Source organism: Oncorhynchus mykiss, chromosome 17, assembly GCF_013265735.2.
Source record: "Oncorhynchus mykiss isolate Arlee chromosome 17, USDA_OmykA_1.1, whole genome shotgun sequence".
Classification (NCBI taxonomy): domain Eukaryota; kingdom Metazoa; phylum Chordata; class Actinopteri; order Salmoniformes; family Salmonidae; genus Oncorhynchus; species Oncorhynchus mykiss.
This window is the reverse complement of record NC_048581.1, coordinates 412,196-435,000: the sequence shown is the minus strand read 5'-3', so window position 1 is coordinate 435,000 and position 22,805 is coordinate 412,196. Positions and strand designations below refer to the sequence as shown.

General features: G+C 43.5%; 1 protein-coding gene across 1 annotated transcript in view; it reads right to left on the bottom strand.

Moving 5' to 3' along the window:
* Positions 1-22,250, bottom strand: part of LOC118940050 (uncharacterized protein DKFZp434B061-like) — a 28,889-nt gene extending 6,639 nt beyond the window's left edge. The window contains exons 1-2 of the mRNA XM_036948264.1: positions 22,121-22,250; positions 3,173-4,644 (exon numbers count right to left, since the gene is read on the bottom strand). Coding sequence (XP_036804159.1) covers positions 3,173-4,644; positions 22,121-22,250 — 1,602 coding nt within the window. The remainder of the gene's footprint in view (positions 1-3,172; positions 4,645-22,120) is intronic.
* Between the last annotated feature and the right edge of the window lie 555 nt (positions 22,251-22,805).

The following is a 22,805-nucleotide window of genomic DNA, read 5'->3' as shown; positions in this document are numbered from 1 at the left end:
TTGGACTGACCATAGGAACCTTGAGTACATCCGTTCTGCCAAACGACTTAATGCGCGTCAGGCGCGCTGGGCGCTGTTTTTCGCTCGTTTCGAGTTCGTGATTTCTTATCGTCCGGGCTCTAAGAACACCAAGCCTGATGCTTTATCTCGTCTCTTCAGTTCTTCAGTAGCCTCCACTGACCCCGAGGGGATTCTCCCTGAGGGGCGTGTTGTCGGGTTGACTGTCTGGGGAATTGAGAGGCAGGTAAAGCAAGCACTCACTCAAACTCCGTCGCCGCGCGCTTGTCCCAGGAACCTTCTTTTCGTTCCCGTTCCTACTCGTCTGGCCGTTCTTCAGTGGGCTCACTCTGCCAAGTTAGCCGGCCACCCTGGCGTTCGGGGTACGCTTGCTTCCATTCGCCAGCGCTTTTGGTGGCCCACCCGGGAGCATGACACCGGTCGCTTCGTGGCTGCTTGTTCGGTCTGCGCGCAGACTAAGTCCGGTAACTCCCCTCCTGCCGGCCGTCTCAGGCCGCTTCCCATTCCCTCTCGACCGTGGTCTCACATCGCCTTAGATTTTGTCACCGGACTGCCTTCGTCAGCGGGGAAGACTGTTATTCTTACGGTTGTCGACAGGTTCTCTAAGGCGGCTCATTTTATTCCCCTTGCTAAACTTCCTTCTGCTAAAGAGACGGCACAAATCATCATCGAGAATGTTTTCAGAATTCATGGCCTTCCGTCAGACGTCGTTTCGGACAGAGGTCCGCAATTCACGTCTCAATTTTGGAGGGAGTTTTGCCGTTTGATTGGGGCTTCCGTCAGTCTCTCTTCCGGCTTTCACCCCCAGTCTAACGGTCAAGCAGAACGGGCCAATCAGACTATTGGTCGCATCTTACGCAGTCTTTCTTTTCGCAACCCTGCGTCTTGGTCAGAACAGCTCCCCTGGGCAGAATACGCCCACAACTCGCTTCCTTCGTCTGCGACCGGGCTATCTCCTTTTCAGAGTAGCCTCGGGTACCAGCCTCCGCTGTTCTCATCTCAGTTCGCCGAGTCCAGCGTCCCCTCCGCTCAGGCTTTTGTCCAACGTTGCGAGCGCACCTGGAAGAGGGTCAGGTCTGCACTTTGCCGTTATAGGGCGCAGACTGTGAGGGCTGCTAATAAGCGTAGAACTAAGAGTCCTAGATATTGTCGCGGTCAGAGAGTTTGGCTCTCCACTCAGAACCTTCCCCTTAAGACCGCTTCTCGCAAGTTGACCCCGCGGTTCATTGGTCCGTTCCGTATTTCTCGGATCATTAATCCTGTCGCAGTTCGACTTCTTCTTCCGCGATATCTTCGTCGCGTCCACCCGGTCTTCCATGTCTCCTGTGTCAAGCCCGTTCTTCGCGCCCCCGCTCGTCTCCCCCCCCCCCCCCCCATCCTTGTCGAGGGCGCACCCATCTACAGGGTCCGTAGGATTTTGGACATGCGTCCTCGGGGCCGTGGTCATCAGTACCTAGTAGATTGGGAGGGGTACGGTCCTGAGGAGAGGAGTTGGGTTCCCTCTCGGGACGTGCTGGACCGTTCGCTGATCGATGATTTCCTCCGTTGCCGCCAGGTTTCCTCCTCGAGTGCGCCAGGAGGCGCTCGGTGAGTGGGGGGGTACTGTCATGTATTGTCATGTTGTGTCTTGTTTCTGTCCTTTCCCTTCACCCTGTCTCCCTCTGCTGGTCGTTATTAGGTTACCTTTTCTCCCCCTCTTTCCCCCAGCTGTTCCTTGTCTCCTCCTAACTACCTCGTCACCCCTTTTCCCACCTGTTCCCTTTTTCCCTCTGATTAGTCCTCTATATCTCTCTCTGTTTTGTTTCTGTCTTTGTCGGATTCTTGTTAGTGTTATTCATGCCGGAACCAGACTATTGTCATGTTTGCTGCAACCTTGTCCTGTCCTGTCGGAATCTGCCGGTCCATCTGAGCCTACGTTTGTTTTGTTATTAAAGAAGCTCTGTTTACGTTAATTCGCTTTTGGGTCCTCATTCACGCACCTTAACAGTATGGCTTCAAAACATTCCAACTATCATAATGATGTCATGGATGGTCGGTCCTTGGATCCATTGCTCTGTGTATGAATTTGAGACTAGTTACATTTCTCCAACCCCGTCCCTCCCCCCAAAACAAGTGGCAGCGTGGCATCTTTGTTGTTAGTTTGAACTGCAGATTGCCTCTATGAGTAAAGAGTGACCTCCCCAACCCTTTTCCCCAAAGTCTGAGGTGGCTTCCTCTTCTTCCTTCATCTGGGCAGAGCTGAAACAGCTGAAACAGCTGAAACACCTGAAACAGCTGAAACACCTGAAACAGCTGAAACACCTGAAACACCTGAAACACCTGAAACAGCTGAAACACCTGAAACAGCTGAAACACCTGAAACAGCTGAAACAGCTGAAACACCTGAAACAGCTGAAACAGCTGAAACAGCTGAAACAGCTGAAACATCTCAAGGAGAAGGCAGAAGATACACTCACAATCACACATGAGCAGTCACGCAAACACACACACTGTTTTTTTGTTTTTCAATCAAAGCTTTATTTTTTCGACTCTCTGCCTTACTGTCAACGACAACAGGAAGTGACTGAGTCATTGACCCTCAGCTTTGACTCTTTGTCGTACTGTCAACAACAACAGGAAGTGACTGAGTCATTGACCATCAGCTTCGACTCTCTGTCGTACTGTCAATGAGAACAGGAAGTGACTGAGTCATTGACCCTCAGCTTCGACTCTCTGCCTTACTGTCAACGACAACAGGAAGTGACTGAGTCATTGACCATCATTGACTGCGTCAGGAAAACATTTGAAGAATCAGGAAACAAGAAGTGCTTCTCATCTGTGTTCACAGATGTGAATGAGAGAACTGGAGACCTAACACTCCAACAGGCTTCCTCCATATACACTGAGTCTACAACACATTAAGGACACCTGCTCTTTCCATGACAGACTGACCAGGTGAATCCAGGTGAAAGCCATGATCCCTTATTGATGTCACTTGTTAAATCCACTTCAAATCAATCAGAGTAGCTGAAGTGGAGGAGACAGGTTGAAGAATGGATTGTGTATCTGGGTCATTCAGAGTGTGGATGGGCAAGACAAAAGATTTAAGTGCCTTTGAACAGGGTGTGGTAGTAGCTACCAGGCGCACCGGTTTGGTAGTAGCTACCAGGCGTACCGGTGTGGTAGTAGCTACCAGGCGTACCGGTGTGGTAGTAGCTACCAGGCGCACCGGTTTGGTAGTAGCTACCAGGCGTACCGGTGTGGTAGTAGCTACCAGGCGCACCGGTGTGGTAGTAGCTACCAGGCGCACCGGTGTGGTAGTAGCTACCAGGCGCACCGGTGTGGTAGTAGCTACCAGGCGCACCGGTGTGGTAGTAGCTACCAGGCGCACCGGTGTGGTAGTAGCTACCAGGCGCACCGGTGTGGTAGTAGCTACCAGGCGCACCGGTGTGGTAGTAGCTACCAGGCGCACCGGTGTGGTAGTAGCTACCAGGCGTACCGGTGTGGTAGTAGCTACCAGGCGCACCGGTGTGGTAGTAGCTACCAGGCGTACCGGTGTGGTAGTAGCTACCAGGCGCACCGGTGTGGTAGTAGCTACCAGGCGTACCGGTGTGGTAGTAGCTACCAGGCGCACCGGTGTGGTAGTAGCTACCAGGCGTACCGGTGTGGTAGTAGCTACCAGGCGTACCGGTGTGGTAGTAGCTACCAGGCGTACCGGTGTGGTAGTAGCTACCAGGCGCACCGGTGTGGTAGTAGCTACCAGGCGCACCGGTGTGGTAGTAGCTACCAGGCGCACCGGTGTGGTAGTAGCTACCAGGCGCACCGGTGTGGTAGTAGCTACCAGGCGCACCGGTGTGGTAGTAGCTACCAGGCGCACCGGTGTGGTAGTAGCTACCAGGCGCACCGGTTTGGTAGTAGCTACCAGGCGCACCGGTGTGGTAGTAGCTACCAGGCGCACCGGTGTGGTAGTAGCTACCAGGCGTACCGGTGTGGTAGTAGCTACCAGGCGCACCGGTTTGGTAGTAGCTACCAGGCGTACCGGTGTGGTAGTAGCTACCAGGCGCACCGGTGTGGTAGTAGCTACCAGGCGTACCGGTGTGGTAGTAGCTACCAGGCGCACCGGTGTGGTAGTAGCTACCAGGCGCACCGGTTTGGTAGTAGCTACCAGGCGCACCGGTGTGGTAGTAGCTACCAGGCGCACCGGTGTGGTAGTAGCTACCAGGCGTACCGGTGTGGTAGTAGCTACCAGGCGTACCGGTGTGGTAGTAGCTACCAGGCGCACCGGTGTGGTAGTAGCTACCAGGCGCACCGGTTTGGTAGTAGCTACCAGGCGCACCGGTGTGGTAGTAGCTACCAGGCGCACCGGTGTGGTAGTAGCTACCAGGCGTACCGGTGTGGTAGTAGCTACCAGGCGTACCGGTGTGGTAGTAGCTACCAGGCGCACCGGTGTGGTAGTAGCTACCAGGCGTACCGGTGTGGTAGTAGCTACCAGGCGCACCGGTGTGGTAGTAGCTACCAGGCGCACCGGTTTGGTAGTAGCTACCAGGCGCACCGGTGTGGTAGTAGCTACCAGGCGCACCGGTGTGGTAGTAGCTACCAGGCGTACCGGTGTGGTAGTAGCTACCAGGCGTACCGGTGTGGTAGTAGCTACCAGGCGCACCGGTTTGTGTCAAGAACTGCAGCGTTGCTGTGTTTTTCCCCTGTGGACATCCAGCCAACTTGACACAATTGTGCGATGTATTGGAGTCAACATGGACCAGCATCCCTGTGGAAACGCTTTCCACACCTTGTGGAGTCCATCCCCCAATGAATTCAGGCTGTTCTGAGGGCAAAGAGGGGTGGGTGGGGGGGGGGGGGGGGGGGGGGGCAACTCAATATTAGGATGCTGTTCCTAACGTTTGGTATGCTCAGTGTATGTTATATAATAATAATAATAATAATAATAATAATAATAATAATAATAATAACATATTTCAGTTATTGAAATATGAATACATTAAAAAAACTGTTGTTAAAGGGACAAATGGGATTCAAACAACGAAGCGGTCAACCCCCCACCCGTCTGGATGAACAGCTGGGGGCTGGAGAAATGTCAGGACTCCTATTCACTAGGTGGTGCTGTTAGTCTAATGATGGAGAAATGTCAGGACTCATATTCACTAGGTGGTGCTGTTAGTCTAATGATGGAGAAATGTCAGGACTCCTATTCACTAGGTGGTGCTGTTAGTCTAATGATGGAGAAATGTCAGGACTCATATTCACTAGGTGGTGCTGTTAGTCTAATGATGGAGAAATGTCAGGACTCCTATTCACTAGGTGGTGCTGTTAGTCTAATGATGGAGAAATGTCAGGACTCCTATTCACTAGGTGGTGCTGTTAGTCTAATGATGGAGAAATGTCAGGACTCCTATTCACTAGGTGGTGCTGTTAGTCTAATGATGGAGAAATGTCAGGACTCCTATTCACTAGGTGGTGCTGTTAGTCTAATGATGGAGAAATGTCAGGACTCCTATTCACTAGGTGGTGCTGTTAGTCTAATGATGGAGAAATGTCAGGACTCCTATTCACTAGGTGGTGCTGTTACTCTAATGATGGAGAAATGTCAGGACTCCTATTCACTAGGTGGTGCTGTTACTCTAATGATGGAGAAATGTCAGGACTCCTATTCACTAGGTGGTGCTGTTACTCTAATGATGGAGAAATGTCAGGACTCCTATTCACTAGGTGGTGCTGTTACTCTAATGATGTATAACGGTCCAGCATCCTATTCACTAGGTGGTGCTGTTAGTCTAATGATGTATAACAGTCCAGCATCCTATTCACTAGGTGGTGCTGTTAGTCTAATGATGTATAACAGTCCAGCATCCTATTCACTAGGTGGTGCTGTTAGTCTAATGATGTATAACAGACCAGCATCCTATTCACTAGGTGGTGCTGTTAGTCTAATGATGGAGAAATGTCAGGACTCCTATTCACTAGGTGGTGCTGTTAGTCTAATGATGGAGAAATGTCAGGACTCCTATTCACTAGGTGGTGCTGTTAGTCTAATGATGGAGAAATGTCAGGACTCCTATTCACTAGGTGGTGCTGTTAGTCTAATGATGGAGAAATGTCAGGACTCCTATTCACTAGGTGGTGCTGTTACTCTAATGATGGAGAAATGGCAGGACTCCTATTCACTAGGTGGTGCTGTTAGTCTAATGATGGAGAAATGTCAGGACTCCTATTCACTAGGTGGTGCTGTTAGTCTAATGATGGAGAAATGTCAGGACTCATATTCACTAGGTGGTGCTGTTAGTCTAATGATGGAGAAATGTCAGGACTCCTATTCACTAGGTGGTGCTGTTAGTCTAATGATGGAGAAATGTCAGGACTCCTATTCACTAGGTGGTGCTGTTAGTCTAATGATGGAGAAATGTCAGGACTCATATTCACTAGGTGGTGCTGTTACTCTAATGATGGAAAAATGTCAGGACTCCTATTCACTAGGTGGTACTGTTAGTCTAATGATGGAGAAATGTCAGGACTCATATTCACTAGGTGGTGCTGTTAGTCTAATGATGGAGAAATGTCAGGACTCATATTCACTAGGTGGTGCTGTTAGTCTAATGATGGAGAAATGTCAGGACTCCTATTCACTAGGTGGTGCTGTTAGTCTAATGATGGAGAAATGTCAGGACTCATATTCACTAGGTGGTGCTGTTAGTCTAATGATGGAGAAATGTCAGGACTCCTATTCACTAGGTGGTGCTGTTAGTCTAATGATGGAGAAATGTCAGGACTCATATTCACTAGGTGGTGCTGTTAGTCTAATGATGGAGAAATGTCAGGACTCATATTCACTAGGTGGTGCTGTTAGTCTAATGATGGAGAAATGTCAGGACTCCTATTCACTAGGTGGTGCTGTTACTCTAATGATGGAGAAATGTCAGGACTCATATTCACTAGGTGGTGCTGTTAGTCTAATGATGGAGAAATGTCAGGACTCCTATTCACTAGGTGGTGCTGTTAGTCTAATGATGGAGAAATGTCAGGACTCATATTCACTAGGTGGTGCTGTTAGTCTAATGATGGAGAAATGTCAGGACTCATATTCACTAGGTGGTGCTGTTAGTCTAATGATGGAGAAATGTCAGGACTCATATTCACTAGGTGGTGCTGTTAGTCTAATGATGGAGAAATGTCAGGACTCCTATTCACTAGGTGGTGCTGTTAGTCTAATGATGGAGAAATGTCAGGACTCATATTCACTAGGTGGTGCTGTTAGTCTAATGATGGAGAAATGTCAGGACTCCTATTCACTAGGTGGTGCTGTTAGTCTAATGATGGAGAAATGTCAGGACTCCTATTCACTAGGTGGTGCTGTTAGTCTAATGATGGAGAAATGTCAGGACTCATATTCACTAGGTGGTGCTGTTACTCTAATGATGGAGAAATGTCAGGACTCCTATTCACTAGGTGGTACTGTTAGTCTAATGATGGAGAAATGTCAGGACTCATATTCACTAGGTGGTGCTGTTAGTCTAATGATGGAGAAATGTCAGGACTCATATTCACTAGGTGGTGCTGTTAGTCTAATGATGGAGAAATGTCAGGACTCCTATTCACTAGGTGGTGCTGTTAGTCTAATGATGGAGAAATGTCAGGACTCATATTCACTAGGTGGTGCTGTTAGTCTAATGATGGAGAAATGTCAGGACTCCTATTCACTAGGTGGTGCTGTTAGTCTAATGATGGAGAAATGTCAGGACTCCTATTCACTAGGTGGTGCTGTTAGTCTAATGATGGAGAAATGTCAGGACTCATATTCACTAGGTGGTGCTGTTAGTCTAATGATGGAGAAATGTCAGGACTCCTATTCACTAGGTGGTGCTGTTAGTCTAATGATGGAGAAATGTCAGGACTCATATTCACTAGGTGGTGCTGTTAGTCTAATGATGGAGAAATGTCAGGACTCATATTCACTAGGTGGTGCTGTTAGTCTAATGATGGAGAAATGTCAGGACTCCTATTCACTAGGTGGTGCTGTTACTCTAATGATGGAGAAATGTCAGGACTCATATTCACTAGGTGGTGCTGTTAGTCTAATGATGGAGAAATGTCAGGACTCCTATTCACTAGGTGGTGCTGTTAGTCTAATGATGGAGAAATGTCAGGACTCATATTCACTAGGTGGTGCTGTTAGTCTAATGATGGAGAAATGTCAGGACTCATATTCACTAGGTGGTGCTGTTAGTCTAATGATGGAGAAATGTCAGGACTCATATTCACTAGGTGGTGCTGTTAGTCTAATGATGGAGAAATGTCAGGACTCATATTCACTAGGTGGTGCTGTTACTCTAAATCAAAATCAAATCAAATGTATGTTTCTAGCCCTTCGTACATCAGCTGATATCTCAAAGTGCTGTACAGAAACCCAGCCTAAAACCCCAAACAGCAAGCAATGCAGGTGTAGAAGCACGGTGGCTAGGAAAAACTCCCTAGAAAGGCCAAAACCTAGGAAGAAACCTAGAGAGGAACCAGGCTATGTGGGATGGCCAGTCCTCTTCTGGCTGTGCCGGGTGGAGATTATAACAAAACATGGTCAAGATGTTCAAATGTTCATAAATGACCAACATGGTCGAATAATAATAAGGCAGAATAGTTGAAACTGGAGCAGCAGCACAGTCAGGTGGACTGGGGACAGCAAGGAGTCATCATGTCAGGTATTCCTGGGGCATGGTCCTAGGGCTCAGGTCAGTTGAAACTGGAGCAGCAGCACAGCCAGGTGGACTGGGGACAGCAAGGAGTCATCATGTCAGGTAGTCCTGGGGCATGGTCCTAGGGCTCAGGTCCTCCGAGAGAGAGAAAGAGAGAAGGAGAGAATTAGAGAACGCACACTTAGATTCACACAGGACACCAAATAGGACAGGAGAAGTACTCCAGATATAACAAACTGACCCTAGCCCCCCGACACATAAACTACTGCAGCATAAATACTGGAGGCTGAGACAGGAGGGGTCAGGAGACACTGTGGCCCACTCCGAGGACATCCCCGGACAGGGCCAAACAGGAAGGATATAACCCCACCCACTTTGCCAAAGCACAGCCCCCACACCACTAGAGGGATATCTTCAACCACCAACTTACCATCCTGAGACAAGGCTGTCTAATGATGTACTCTAATGATGTATAACAGTCCAGCATCCTATTCACTAGGTGGTGCTGTTACTCTAATGATGTATAACGGTCCAGCATCCTATTCACTAGGTGGTGCTGTTACTCTAATGATGTATAACAGTCCAGCATCTTATTCACTAGGTGGTGCTGTTAGTCTAATGATGTATAACAGTCCAGCATCCTATTCACTAGGTGGTGCTGTTAGTTTAATGATGTATAACAGTCCAGCATCTTATTCACTAGGTGGTGCTGTTAGTCTAATGATGTATAACAGTCCAGCATCCTATTCACTAGGTGGTGCTGTTAGTCTAATGATGTATAACAGTCCAGCGTCCTTACACTGTGACGCGTTCAGCAGGCAACGTTTTGGGAATGAGAAACATGCTATGTAGAACAAATATGCCTCTGTTGACATGAGGAATCATGTTGGCTTTATTCATGGGTTTCTATTTGCAACGTTAAACCACGTTTGACAACTGAATGTGAACCCTGGTATGTAGGGCTGCATGCTATTGGGGAAAAAGACTGCATTATCCTGCGACATAAATCAAAACCAGTTTGAAACACTGGTGAACTGAATCATAGAACTAGAATGACTTAGAGTGGACTGTTAGAATCATAGAACTAGAAGGACTTAGAGTGAACTGTTGGAATTATAGAACTAGAATGACTTAGAGTGGACTGTTGGAATCATAGAACTAGAATGAATTACATTGAGAATCAAAGTGGAAAGCAGCATTGTGGTTTGGACCAATCCGTTGACTGTATTGACCTAACAGAACTGCATGCAAACTTATAGTGGTTCTAGGACGAGGAACTGCGCTGCTTGAGTGACAGGGGGCGGGGCTTAGAGTGTGTGGGAAGCAGTCACAAGAGGAGAAAAGGAGTAAACTTTAAAAAGTTACACACGGCTGAGATGAGTTTCAAAATATTACATGTGATATGGATCTGATGCGATATGAATATTTCACATTTCAATATTGTGACTTTTCTATTTTGATCTTGTAGTCCTGCTTATAGTCCTGCTTATAGTCCTGCTTATAGTCCTGCTTATAGTCCTGTTTATAGACTGCTTATAGTCCTGCTTATAGTCCTGCTTGTAGTCCTGCTTTTAATCCTGCTCATAGTCCTTCTCATAGTCCTGCTTATATTCCTGCTTGTAGCCCTGCTCATAGTCCTGCTTGTAGACTGCTTATAGTCCTGTTTATAGTCCTGCTTATAGACTGCTTATAGTCCTGCTTATAGTCCTGCTTATAGTCCTACTTGTAGTACTGATTGTAGTCCTGCTTATAGTCCTGCTTATAGTCCTGCTTGTAGCCCTGCTCATAGTCCTGCTTATAGTCTTGCTTATAGTCCTGCTTATAGACTGCTTGTAGTCCTGCTTATAGTCCTGCTTATAGTCCTGCTTATAGTCCTGCTTATGTAACGGATGTGAAATAGCTAGCTAGTTAGCGGTGGTGCGCTAAATAGCATTTCAATAGGTGATGTCACTTGCTCTGAGACCTTGAAGTAGTGGTTCCCCTTGCTCTGCAATGGCCGTGGCTTTTGTGGAGCGATGGGTAATGATGTTTCGTGGGTGTCAGTTGTTGATGTGTGCAGAGAGTCCCTGGTTCGCGCCCGGGTAGGGGCGAGGGAACGGTCTAAAGTTATACTGTTACATTGATGCTGTTGACTCGGATCACTGGTTGCTGCGGAAAAGGAGGAGGTCAAAAGGGGGTGAGTGTAACGGACAGGTGTCTTTTATACAGGTAACGAGTTCAAACAGGTGCAGTTAATACAGGTAATGAGTGGAGAACAGGAGGGCTTCTTAAAGAAAAACTAACAGGTCTGTGAGAGCCAGAATTCTTACTGGTTGGTAGGTGATCAAATACTTATGTCATGCAATAAAATGCAAATTAATTATTTAAAAATCATACAATGTGATTTTCTGGATTTTTGTTTTAGATTCCGTCTCTCACAGTTGAAGTGTACCTACGATAAAAATTACAGACCTCTACATGCTTTGTAAGTAGGAAAACCTGTAAAATCGTCAGTGTATCAAATACTTGTTCTCCCCACTGTATATACTTTTGTACCTGTTTCCTCCAGCATCTTCACAAGGTCCTTTGCTGTTGTTCTGGGATTGATTTGCACTTTTCGCACCAAAGTCCGTTCATCTCTAGGAGACAGAACGCGTCTCCTTCCTGAGCGGTATGATGGCTGCGTGGTCCCATAGTGTTTATACTTGGGTACAATTGTTTGTACAGATGAACGTGGTACATTCAGGTGTTTGGAAATTGCTCCCAAGGATGAACCAGACTTGTGGAGGTCTACAATTTCTTTTCTGAGGTCTTGGCTGATTTATTTTGATTTTCCCATGATGTCAAGCAAAGAAGCACTGAGTTTGAAGATAGGCCTTGAAATACATCCACAGGTATACCTCCAATTGACTCAAATGATGTCAATTAGCCTATCAGAAGCTTCTAAAGCCAGGCCATCATTTTCTGGAATTTTCCAAGCTTTTTAAAGGCGCAGTCAACTTAGTGTATATACAATTCTGACCCACTGGAATTGTGATGCAGTGAATTATAAGTGAAATAATCTGTGTTGGAAAAATGACTTGTGTCATGCACAAAGTAGATGTCCTAATCCTAACCAATTTGGCAAAACTATAGTTTGTTAACAATAAACTAGTTTTAATGACTCCAACCTAAGTGTATATAGACTTCTCACTTCAAATATAGATGAATTAATGCCTGATCTTTACCGTGTAGTTGTTTTAAATATATCCCAAACCTTAACCCTTAACTTATACATGAATTAATTCCTGATCTACCAACCGTGAGGAGCCTGAGGCCGGAGCAGCAGCAGCTGTAGAAGTAACCCAGGCTGTCAAAAACACCTCCAATTTGATGTTTGGAACAACTTTTTCCGGACTCTGATTTTTCCCATTATAGCTTTACTTGCTTCACTGATTACTACTACTATTATACACACACTACTAGCAAGGCAGGCAGGGCAGGGCAGGAAGGCAGGCAGGGCAGGGCAAGCAGGCAGGCAGGCAGGCAGGCAGGCAGGCAGAATGTATCCCTTTTTGAATACCGTCTTTATCAATTCTGAATAATCTGAATACAGATCAGTGCTTCAACATGTCTCTACCTCACTATACAGATCAGTGGAGAATAACTATCAGATATCCATGTCTATAATCACTATCAGATATCCATGTCTATAATAACTATCAGATATCCATGTCTATAATAACTATCAGATATCCATGTCTATAATAACCCTCAGATATCCATGTCTATAATAACTATCAGATATCCATGTCTATAATAACTATCAGATATCCATGTCTATAATAACCCTCAGATATCCATGTCTATAATAACTATCAGATATCCATGTCTATAATAACTATCAGATATCCATGTCTATAATAACCCTCAGATATCCATGTCTATAATAACTATCAGATATCCATGTCTATAATAACTATCAGATATCCATGTCTATAATAACTATCAGATATCCATGTCTATAATAACCCTCAGATATCCATGTCTATAATCACTATCAGATATCCATGTCTATAATAACTATCAGATATCCATGTCTATAATAACTATCAGATATCCATGTCTATAATAACTATCAGATATCCATGTCAATAATAACTATCAGATATCCATGTCTATAATAACTATCAGATATCCATGTCTATAATAACCCCCAGATATCCATGCCTATAATAACCCTCAGATATCCATGTCTATAATAACTATCAGATATCCATGTCTATAATAACTATCAGATATCCATGTCTATAATAACAATCAGATATCCATGTCTATAATAACTATCAGATATCCATGTCTATAATAACTATCAGATATCCATGTCTATAATAACAATCAGATATCCATGTCTATAATAACCCCCAGATATCCATGTCTATAATAACCCTCAGATATCCATGTCTATAATAACTATCAGATATCCATGTCTATAATAACTATCAGATATCCATGTCTATAATAACTATCAGATATCCATGTCTATAATAACCCTCAGATATCCATGTCTATAATAACTATCAGATATCCATGTCTATAATAACAATCAGATATCCATGTCTATAATAACTTTCAGATATCCATGTCTATAATAACCCCCAGATATCCATGTCTATAATAACTATCAGATATCCATGTCTATAATAACCCCCAGATATCCATGTCTATAATAACTATCAGATATCCATGTCTATAATAACTATCAGATATCCATGTCTATAATAACTATCAGATATCCATGTCTATAATAACCCTCAGATATCCATGTCTATAATAACTATCAGATATCCATGTCTATAATAACCCCCAGATATCCATGTCTATAATAACTATCAGATATCCATGTCTATAATAACTATCAGATATCCATGTCTATAATAACTATCAGATATCCATGTCTATAATAACCCTCAGATATCCATGTCTATAATAACTATCAGATATCCATGTCTATAATAACCCCCAGATATCCATGTCAATAATAACTATCAGATATCCATGTCTATAATAACCCCCAGATATCCATGTCTATAATAACTATCAGATATCCATGTCTATAATAACTATCAGATATCCATGTCTATAATAACCCTCAGATATCCATGTCTATAATAACTATCAGATATCCATGTCTATAATAACCCCCAGATATCCATGTCTATAATAACTATCAGATATCCATGTCTATAATAACCCCCAGATATCCATGTCTATAATAACCCCCAGATATCCATGTCTATAATAACTATCAGATATCCATGTCTATAATAACCCCCAGATATCCATGTCTATAATAACTATCAGATATCGATGTCTATAATAACTATCAGATATCCATGTCTATAATAACTATCAGATATCCATGTCTATAATAACCCTCAGATATCCATGTCTATAATAACTATCAGATATCCATGTCTATAATAACCCCCAGATATCCATGTCTATAATAACTATCAGATATCCATGTCTATAATAACTATCAGATATCCATGTCTATAATAACCCTCAGATATCCATGTCTATAATAACTATCAGATATCCATGTCTATAATAACCCCCAGATATCCATGTCTATAATAACTATCAGATATCCATGTCTATAATAACTATCAGATATCCATGTCTATAATAACCCCCAGATATCCATGTCTAAAATAACTATCAGATATCCATGTCTATAATAACTATCAGATATCCATGTCTATAATAACTATCAGATATCCATGTCTATAATAACCCTCAGATATCCATGTCTATAATAACTATCAGATATCCATGTCTATAATAACCCCCAGATATCCATGTCTAAAATAACTATCAGATATCCATGTCTATAATAACTATCAGATATCCATGTCTATAATAACTATCAGATATCCATGTCTATAATAACCCCCAGATATCCATGTCTATAATAACTATCAGATATCCATGTCTATAATAACCATCAGATATCCACTTCTGTAACAGTGGTGATTTTAGCTTGTTAATCTTGGTGGGACAAACTCCCCAAAACGTTGTTAGATGCATGCCAGCAAAGCCACGACACAACACAACACGACACAACACTAAACAATACATTCATTGCACTAATGTATTGACAAACGGTACATAAAGCTGTCCCAACAGCAGCGCTTTCTTTTCAGCACCATGGAGTGAATCCTTACCACTTCTACACCTGGCTTTCAGCGGAGACTTGTCTGGTAGTGAAGCAGTTCATTCAGCCTCATTTACTGCCTTTAAAAAAAACATAGCTGATATGGCTGACTTGTTTCAACAAATATGGATCCTACTCACAATTGAGATGTACAAACGATGGCATAAGAGAAAGACGAGAGCATTAGAGGCACTCATACATTTCTATTAACACATTACTGAGTGAGCTAGGACAGACGTAGTCAACATCACTATTTGTTCAGCTCTTTTGAAATGTACAGTGACAGAATTCAGAACATGGGCCGTTATTACAGTATTCTCCCTGTACACCAAGTCAGAACCGTAGGAAAAATAAAGAGTGCAGAAAACCAGACAATGAAAGCTCTTACAATATTAAATGATTACATTTCTCTAAAACAGGCTATAGGCTACACGTGCACCACCAACTCAGAACAGTAGGCTAAGTTATGAGGGGGAAAGGGACCAAATTATTAGGGTGAGGCACATGGGTTACTAACAGCTTATTACACAACCTACACTTAGTATTACATTCTTAGCTATAGTATACATATCTCCCTGGTATATTACATCATTTATGCATCAGCATACAATACATTTTTGGACTCACCTTGTTGCACTCTGCTCACTTTAACAGGAAGGTGTTAGTGACAGTTTGTCATTCTCTGGATTTGTGGTGCTTTCAAGACATCTTGGAACTCGGGAAAAAAAATGACGTTGAATTATGACGTCGGGTCGGAACTCTGGAAACTCTAGAACTCTAGAAACTCTAGAACTCTAGAAAGAGGCCCGAATTCCGAGTTGGATGACCGTTCAAAACGTATTTTCCCAGTTGGAGCTAGTTTTTTTTTTCCAAGCTCGCACAGTTGTCTTGAACTCACTGAAGTCCGAGATTTCCCATGTGTGTCCCCATGAGTGACAGAACATGGAGCCAATCACGGCGTAACTACAGAACATTACCAACCCCCCTATGCTCCGCCTTCTCCCACTGGCTGCCCCACCACCACCACAGAAACCACTGAGATAGACAAACACCTGCATGTTGGAGCTGCCGAACTCAAGAAAGAAAAAAATAGAACATATGTGTATGTATTAACTTTATTTAACTTTAACTGATGTTACAAATATCACATTTACATAAAGTATTCAGACCCTTTACTCAGTACTTTGTTGAAGCACCTATAATGCACACCATATGTGGTTGCAGGGTAGCCTAGTGGTTAGAGGCAGGGTAGCCTAGTGGTTAGAGGCAGGGTAGCCTAGTGGTTAGAGGCAGGGTAGCCTAGTGGTTAGAGGCAGGGTAGCCTAGTGGTGGTTAGAGGCAGGGTAGCCTAGTGGTTAGAGGCAGGGTAGCCTAGTGGTTAGAGGCAGGGTAGCCTAGTGGTTAGAGGCAGGGTAGCCTAGTGGTTAGAGGCAGGGTAGCCTAGTGGTTAGAGGCAGGGTAGCCTAGTGGTTAGAGGCAGGGTAGCCTGGTGGTTAGAGGCAGGGTAGCCTAGTGGTTAGAGGCAGGGTAGCCTAGTGGTTAGAGGCAGGGTAGCCTAGTGGTTAGAGGCAGGATAGCCTAGTGGTTAGAGGCAGGGTAGCCTAGTGGGTAGAGGCAGGGTAGCCTAGTGGTTAGAGGCAGGGTAGCCTAGTGGTTAGAGGCAGGGTAGCCTAGTGGTTAGAGGCAGGGTAGCCTAGTGGTTAGAGGCAGGATAGCCTGGTGGTTAGAGCGTTGCAAGTTCAAATCCCCGAGCTGACAAGGTACAAATCTGTCGTTCTGTCCCTGAACAGGCAGTTAACCCACTGTTCCTAGGCCGTCATTGAAAATAAGAATTTGTTCTTTAACTGACTTGCCTGGTTAAATAAAGGTAAAATTTTAAAAAAAGTGCATTGAAGTACAGATTGAACTTGTATTTATAATATAATATTACAACTATAATATTTATAATGCATGTATTATGTATTCATAACACCTGGATAATGAACTTTCAATCAAGCATTTCACATTAGTTGAAATTAAGTAGCTCATTGGAACACTACAGCTATCCTGTGTCCTCAGTTAATGCAGATGAAGGCAGTTAGATGTGCATGGGAAGTATAGTGTACTGTTTTTCTGTATATATGAATTACAAATCAGCCTTCACTTAAGTCATGTTTCTAGTCTACTGCATTGTTACAATGTGTAATCATTGATGTCCCAGGAGCAGGAGTGGTAAACACTGTTGAAGTGCATAATTGTAATACAGACATGCAGACACAGCATCAAATCAAATCAAATGTATTTATATAGCCCTTCGTACATCAGCTGATATCTCAAAGTGCTGTACAGAAACCCAGCCTAAAACCCCAAACAGCATGCAATGCAGGTGTAGAAGCACGGTGGCTAGGAAAAACTCCCTAGAAAGGCCAAAACCTAGGAAGAAACCTAGAGAGGAACCAGGCTATGTGGGGTGGCCAGTCCTCTTCTGGCTGTGCCGGGTGGAGATTATAACAGAACATGGCCAAGATGTTCAAATGTTCATAAATGACCAGCATGGTCAAATAATAATAATCACAGGCAGAACAGTTGAAACTGGAGCCGCAGCACGGACAGGTGGACTGGGTACAGCAAGGAGTCAACAAGTCAGGTAGTCCTGAGGCATGGTCCTAGGGCTCAAGTCCTCCGAGAGAGAGAAAGAAAGAAAGAGAGAATTAGAGAGAGCAAACCGGATAGGACAGGAGAAGTACTCCAGATATAACAAACTGACCCTAGCCCCTCGACACATAAACTACTGCAGCATAAATACTGGAGGCTGAGACAGGAGTGGTCAGGAGACACTGTGGCCCCATCTGATGACACCCCCGGACAGGGCCAAACAGGATGGATATAACCCCACCCACTTTGCCAAAGCACAGCCCCCACACCACTAGAGGGATCTCTTCAACCACCAACTTACCATCCAGAGACAAGGCCGACTATAGCCCACAAAGATCTCCGCCACGGCACAACCCAATGGGGGGCACCAACCCAGACAGGAAGATCACATCAGTGATTCAACCCACTCAAGTGACGCACCCCTCCTAGGGACGGTATGAAAGAGCCCCAGTAAGCCAGTGACTCAGCCCCTGTAATAGGGTTAGAGGCAGAGAATCCCAGTGGAAAGAGGGGAACCGGCCAGGCAGAGACAGCAAGGGCGGTTCGTTGCTCCAGAGCCTTTCCGTTCACCTTCACACTCCTGGGCCAGACTACACTCAATTATATAGGTTGAGACCGAGTTTGCGTCTCTCACATGGGTAGGCAGACCATTCCATAAAAATTGAGCTCTATAGGAGAAAGCTGTGCCTCCAGCTGTTTGCTTAGAAATTCTAGGGACAATTAGGATGCCTGCGTCTTGTGACCGTAGCGTACGTGTAGGTATGTATGGCAGGACCAAATCAGAGAGATAGGTAGGAGCAAGCCCATGTAATGCTTTGTAGGTTAGCAGTAAAACCTTGAAATCAGCCCTTGCTTTGACAGGAAGCCAGTGTAGGGAGGCTAGCACTGGAGTAATATGATCAATTTTTTTGGTTCTAGTCAGGATTCTAGCAGCCGTATTTAGCACTAACTGAAGTTTATTTAGTGCTTTATCCGGGTAGCCGGAAAGTAGAGCATTGCAGTAGTCTGACCTAGAAGTGACAAAAGCATGGATTAATTTTTCTGCATCATTTTTGGACAGAAAGTTTCAGATTTTTGCAATGTTACGTAGATGGAAAAAAGCTGTCCTTGAAACAGTCTTGATATGTTCTTCAAAAGAGAGATCAGGGTACAGAGTAACGCCGAGGTCCTTCACAGTTTTATTTGAGACGACTGTACAACCATTACGGTTGATTGTCAGATTCAACAGAAGATCTCTTTGTTTCTTGGGACCTAGAACAAGCATCTCTGTTTTGAAGTAGAAAGTTTGCAGCCATCCACTTCCTTATGTCTGAAACACATGCTTCTAGCGAGGGCAATTTTGGGGCTTCACCATGTTTCATTGAAATGTACAGCTGTGTGTCATCCGCATAGCAGTGAAAGTTAACATTATGTTTTCGAATGACATCCCCAAGAGGTAAAATATATAGTGAAAACAATAGTGGTCCTAAAACGGAACCTTGAGGATCAACAAAATTTACAGTTGATTTTGTCAGAGGACAAACCATTCACAGAGACAAACTGATATCTTTCTGACAGATAAGATCTAAACCAGGCCAGAACTTGTCCGTGTAGACCAATTTGGGTTTCCAATCTCTCCAAAAGAATGTGGTGATCGATGGTATCAAAAGCAGCACTAAGGTCTAGGAGCACGAGGACAGATGCAGAGCCTCGGTCTGATGCCATTAAAAGGTTATTTACCACCTTCACAAGTGCAGTCTCAGTGCTATGATGGGGTCTAAAACCAGACTGAAGCATTTCATATACATTGTTTGTCTTCAGGAAGGCAGTGAGTTGCTGCGCAACAGCCTTTTCTAAAAATGTTGAGAGGAATGGAAGATTCGATATAGGCCGATAGTTTTTTATATTTTCTGGGTCAATATAGTGTATACAGTGCCTTGCGAAAGTATTCGGCCCCCTTGAACTTTGCGACCTTTTGCCACATTTCAGGCTTCAAACATAAAGATATAAAACTGTAATTTTTTGTGAAGAATCAACAACAAGTGGGACACAATCATGAAGTGGAATTACATTTATTGGATATTTCAACCTTTTTAAACAAATCAAAAACTGAATAATTGGCCGTGCAAAATTATTCAGCCCCCTTAAGTTAATACTTTGTAGCGCCACCTTTTGCCGCGATTACTGCTGTAAGTCGCTTGGGGTATGTCTCTATCAGTTTTGCACATCGAGAGACTGAATTTTTTTCCCATTCCTCCTTGCAAAACAGCTCGAGCTCAGTGAGGTTGGATGGAGAGCATTTGTGAACAGCAGTTGTCAGTTCTTTCCACAGATTCTCGATTGGATTCATGTCTGGACTTTGACTTGGCCATTCTAACACCTGGATATGTTTATTTTTGAACCATTCCATTGTAGATTTTGCTTTATGTTTTGGATCATTGTCTTGTTGGAAGACAAATCTCCGTCCCAGTCTCAGGTCTTTTGCAGACTCCATCAGGTTTTCTTCCAGAATGGTCCTGTATTTGACTCCATCCATCTTCCCATCAATTTTAACCATCTTCCCTGTCCCTGCTGAAGAAAAGCAGGCCCAAACCATGATGCTGCCACCACCATGTTTGACAGTGGGGATGGTGTGTTCAGCTGTGTTGCTTTTACGCCAAACATAACGTTTTGCATTGTTGCCAAAAAGTTCAATTTTGGTTTCATCTGACCAGAGCACCTTCTTCCACATGTTTGGCGTGTCTCCCAGGTGGCTTGTGGCAAACTTTAAACAACACTTTTTATGGATATCTTTAAGAAATGGCTTTCTTCTTGCCACTCTTCCATAAAGGCCAGATTTGTGCAATATACGACTGATTGTTGTCCTATGGACAGAGTCTCCCACCTCAGCTGTAGATCTCTGCAGTTCATCCAGAGTGACCATGGGCCTCTTGGCTGCATCTCTGATCAGTCTTCTCCTTGTATGAGCTGAAAGTTTAGAGGGACGGCCAGGTCTTGGTAGATTTGCAGTGGTCTGATACTCTTTCCATTTCAATATTATCGCTTGCACAGTGCTCCTTGGGATGTTTAAAGCTTGGGAAATCTTTTTGTATCCAAATCCGGCTTTAAACTTCTTCACAACAGTATCTCGGACCTGCCTGGTGTGTTCCTTGTTCTTCATGATGCTCTCTGCGCTTTTAACGGACCTCTGAGACTATCACAGTGCAGGTGCATTTATACGGAGACTTGATTACACACAGGTGGATTGTATTTATCATAATTAGTCATTTAGGTCAACATTGGATCATTCAGAGATCCTCACTGAACTTCTGGAGAGAGTTTGCTGCACTGAAAGTAAAGGGGCTGAATAATTTTGCACGCCCAATTTTTCAGTTTTTGATTTGTTAAAAAAGTTTGAAATATCCAATAAATGTCGTTCCACTTCATGATTGTGTCCCACTTGTTGTTGATTCTTCACAAAAAAATACAGTTTTATATCTTTATGTTTGAAGCCTGAAATGTGGCAAAAGGTCACAAAGTTTAAGGGGGCCAAATACTTTCGCAAGGCACTGTATATAGTCTAGTGAGTGTGTATATAGTGTGTATATAGTCTAGTGAGTGTGCATATATTGTGCACATAGTGTGTACAGTATATATAGTCTTGAGTGTGTATATAGCGTGTATATATAGTCTAGTGAGTGTGTATATAGCGTATATATATAGTCTAGTGAGTGTGTATATAGCGTATATATATAGTCTAGTGAGTGTGTATATAGTGTATATATATAGTCTAGTGAGTGTGTATATAGTGTATATATATAGTCTAGTGAGTGTGTATATAGTGTATATATATAGTCTAGTGAGTGTGTATATAGTGTATATATATAGTCTAGTGAGTGTGTATATAGTGTATATATATAGTCTAGTGAGTGTGTATATAGTGTATATATATAGTCTAGTGAGTGTGTATATAGTGTATATATATAGTCTAGTGAGTGTGTATATAGTGTATATATATAGTCTAGTGAGTGTGTATATAGTGTGTATATATAGTCTAGTGAGTGTGTATATAGTGTATATATATAGTCTAGTGAGTGTGTATATAGTGTATATATATAGTCTAGTGAGTGTGTATATAGTGTGTATATATAGTCTAGTGAGTGTGTATATAGTGTATATATATAGTCTAGTGAGTGTGTATATAGTGTATATATATAGTCTAGTGAGTGTGTATATAGTGTGTATATATAGTCTAGTGAGTGTGTATATAGTGTATATATATAGTCTAGTGAGTGTGTATATAGTGTATATATATAGTCTAGTGAGTGTGTATATAGTGTATATATATAGTCTAGTGAGTGTGTATATAGTGTGTATATATAGTCTAGTGAGTGTGTATATAGTGTATATATATAGTCTAGTGAGTGTGTATATAGTGTATATATATAGTCTAGTGAGTGTGTATATAGTGTATATATATAGTCTAGTGAGTGTGTATATAGTGTATACATAGTGTGTACAGTATATATAGTCTTGAGTGTGTATATAGCGTGTATATATAGTCTAGTGAGTGTGTATAGCGTGTATATATAGTCTAGTGAGTGTGTATATAGTGTATATAGCCTAGTGAGTGAAAAGTTCTCTCACTGTCAACCTCGTTTGCTGTGATGCAGCCAGTCGAGATGCTCTCGATGGTGCAGCTGTAGAACCTTCTGAGTATCCGAGGATCTTTTCAGCTTCCGGAGGATGAAGAGGCACTCTGCATCACGACCGTGTTGGACCATGTTAAGTCCTTAGTGATGTTTTCCTGGCACTACACTGCTAATACTCTGACTTCCTCCCTGTAGACTGACTCATCGCCAGTGTGTCATCAGCAAATTTGATGATGGTGTTGGAGTCGTGCATGGCCACACAGTCGTAGGTGAACAGGGAATACAGGAGCGGACTAAGCAACCGTGAGGGGTCCTCCACCTGGGAGAGGAAGATTTGAAGTGCAATTGAGATTGAGTCAGCTGTGGATCGGATGGGGCGGTATGTGAATTGGAGCTGGTCTGGGATGATGGTGTTGATGTGAGTCATGACCAGCCTTTCAAAGCACTTCATCATTGCAGTTGTGAGTGCTACAGGACGATAGTCATTTAGGCAGGTTACCTTGGAGCTCTTGGGAACAGGGACTATGGTGGTCAACTTGGAACATGTTGTGATTTACAGACTGGGACAAGGACAGATTGAAAATGTCCAGTTGGTCTGTGCTTTGAGAAACACGCCCTGGTATTCCGTCTGGCCCGGCAGCCTTGAGAGTGTCAACCTGTTTAAACGTTTTACTCACATCGGCCATG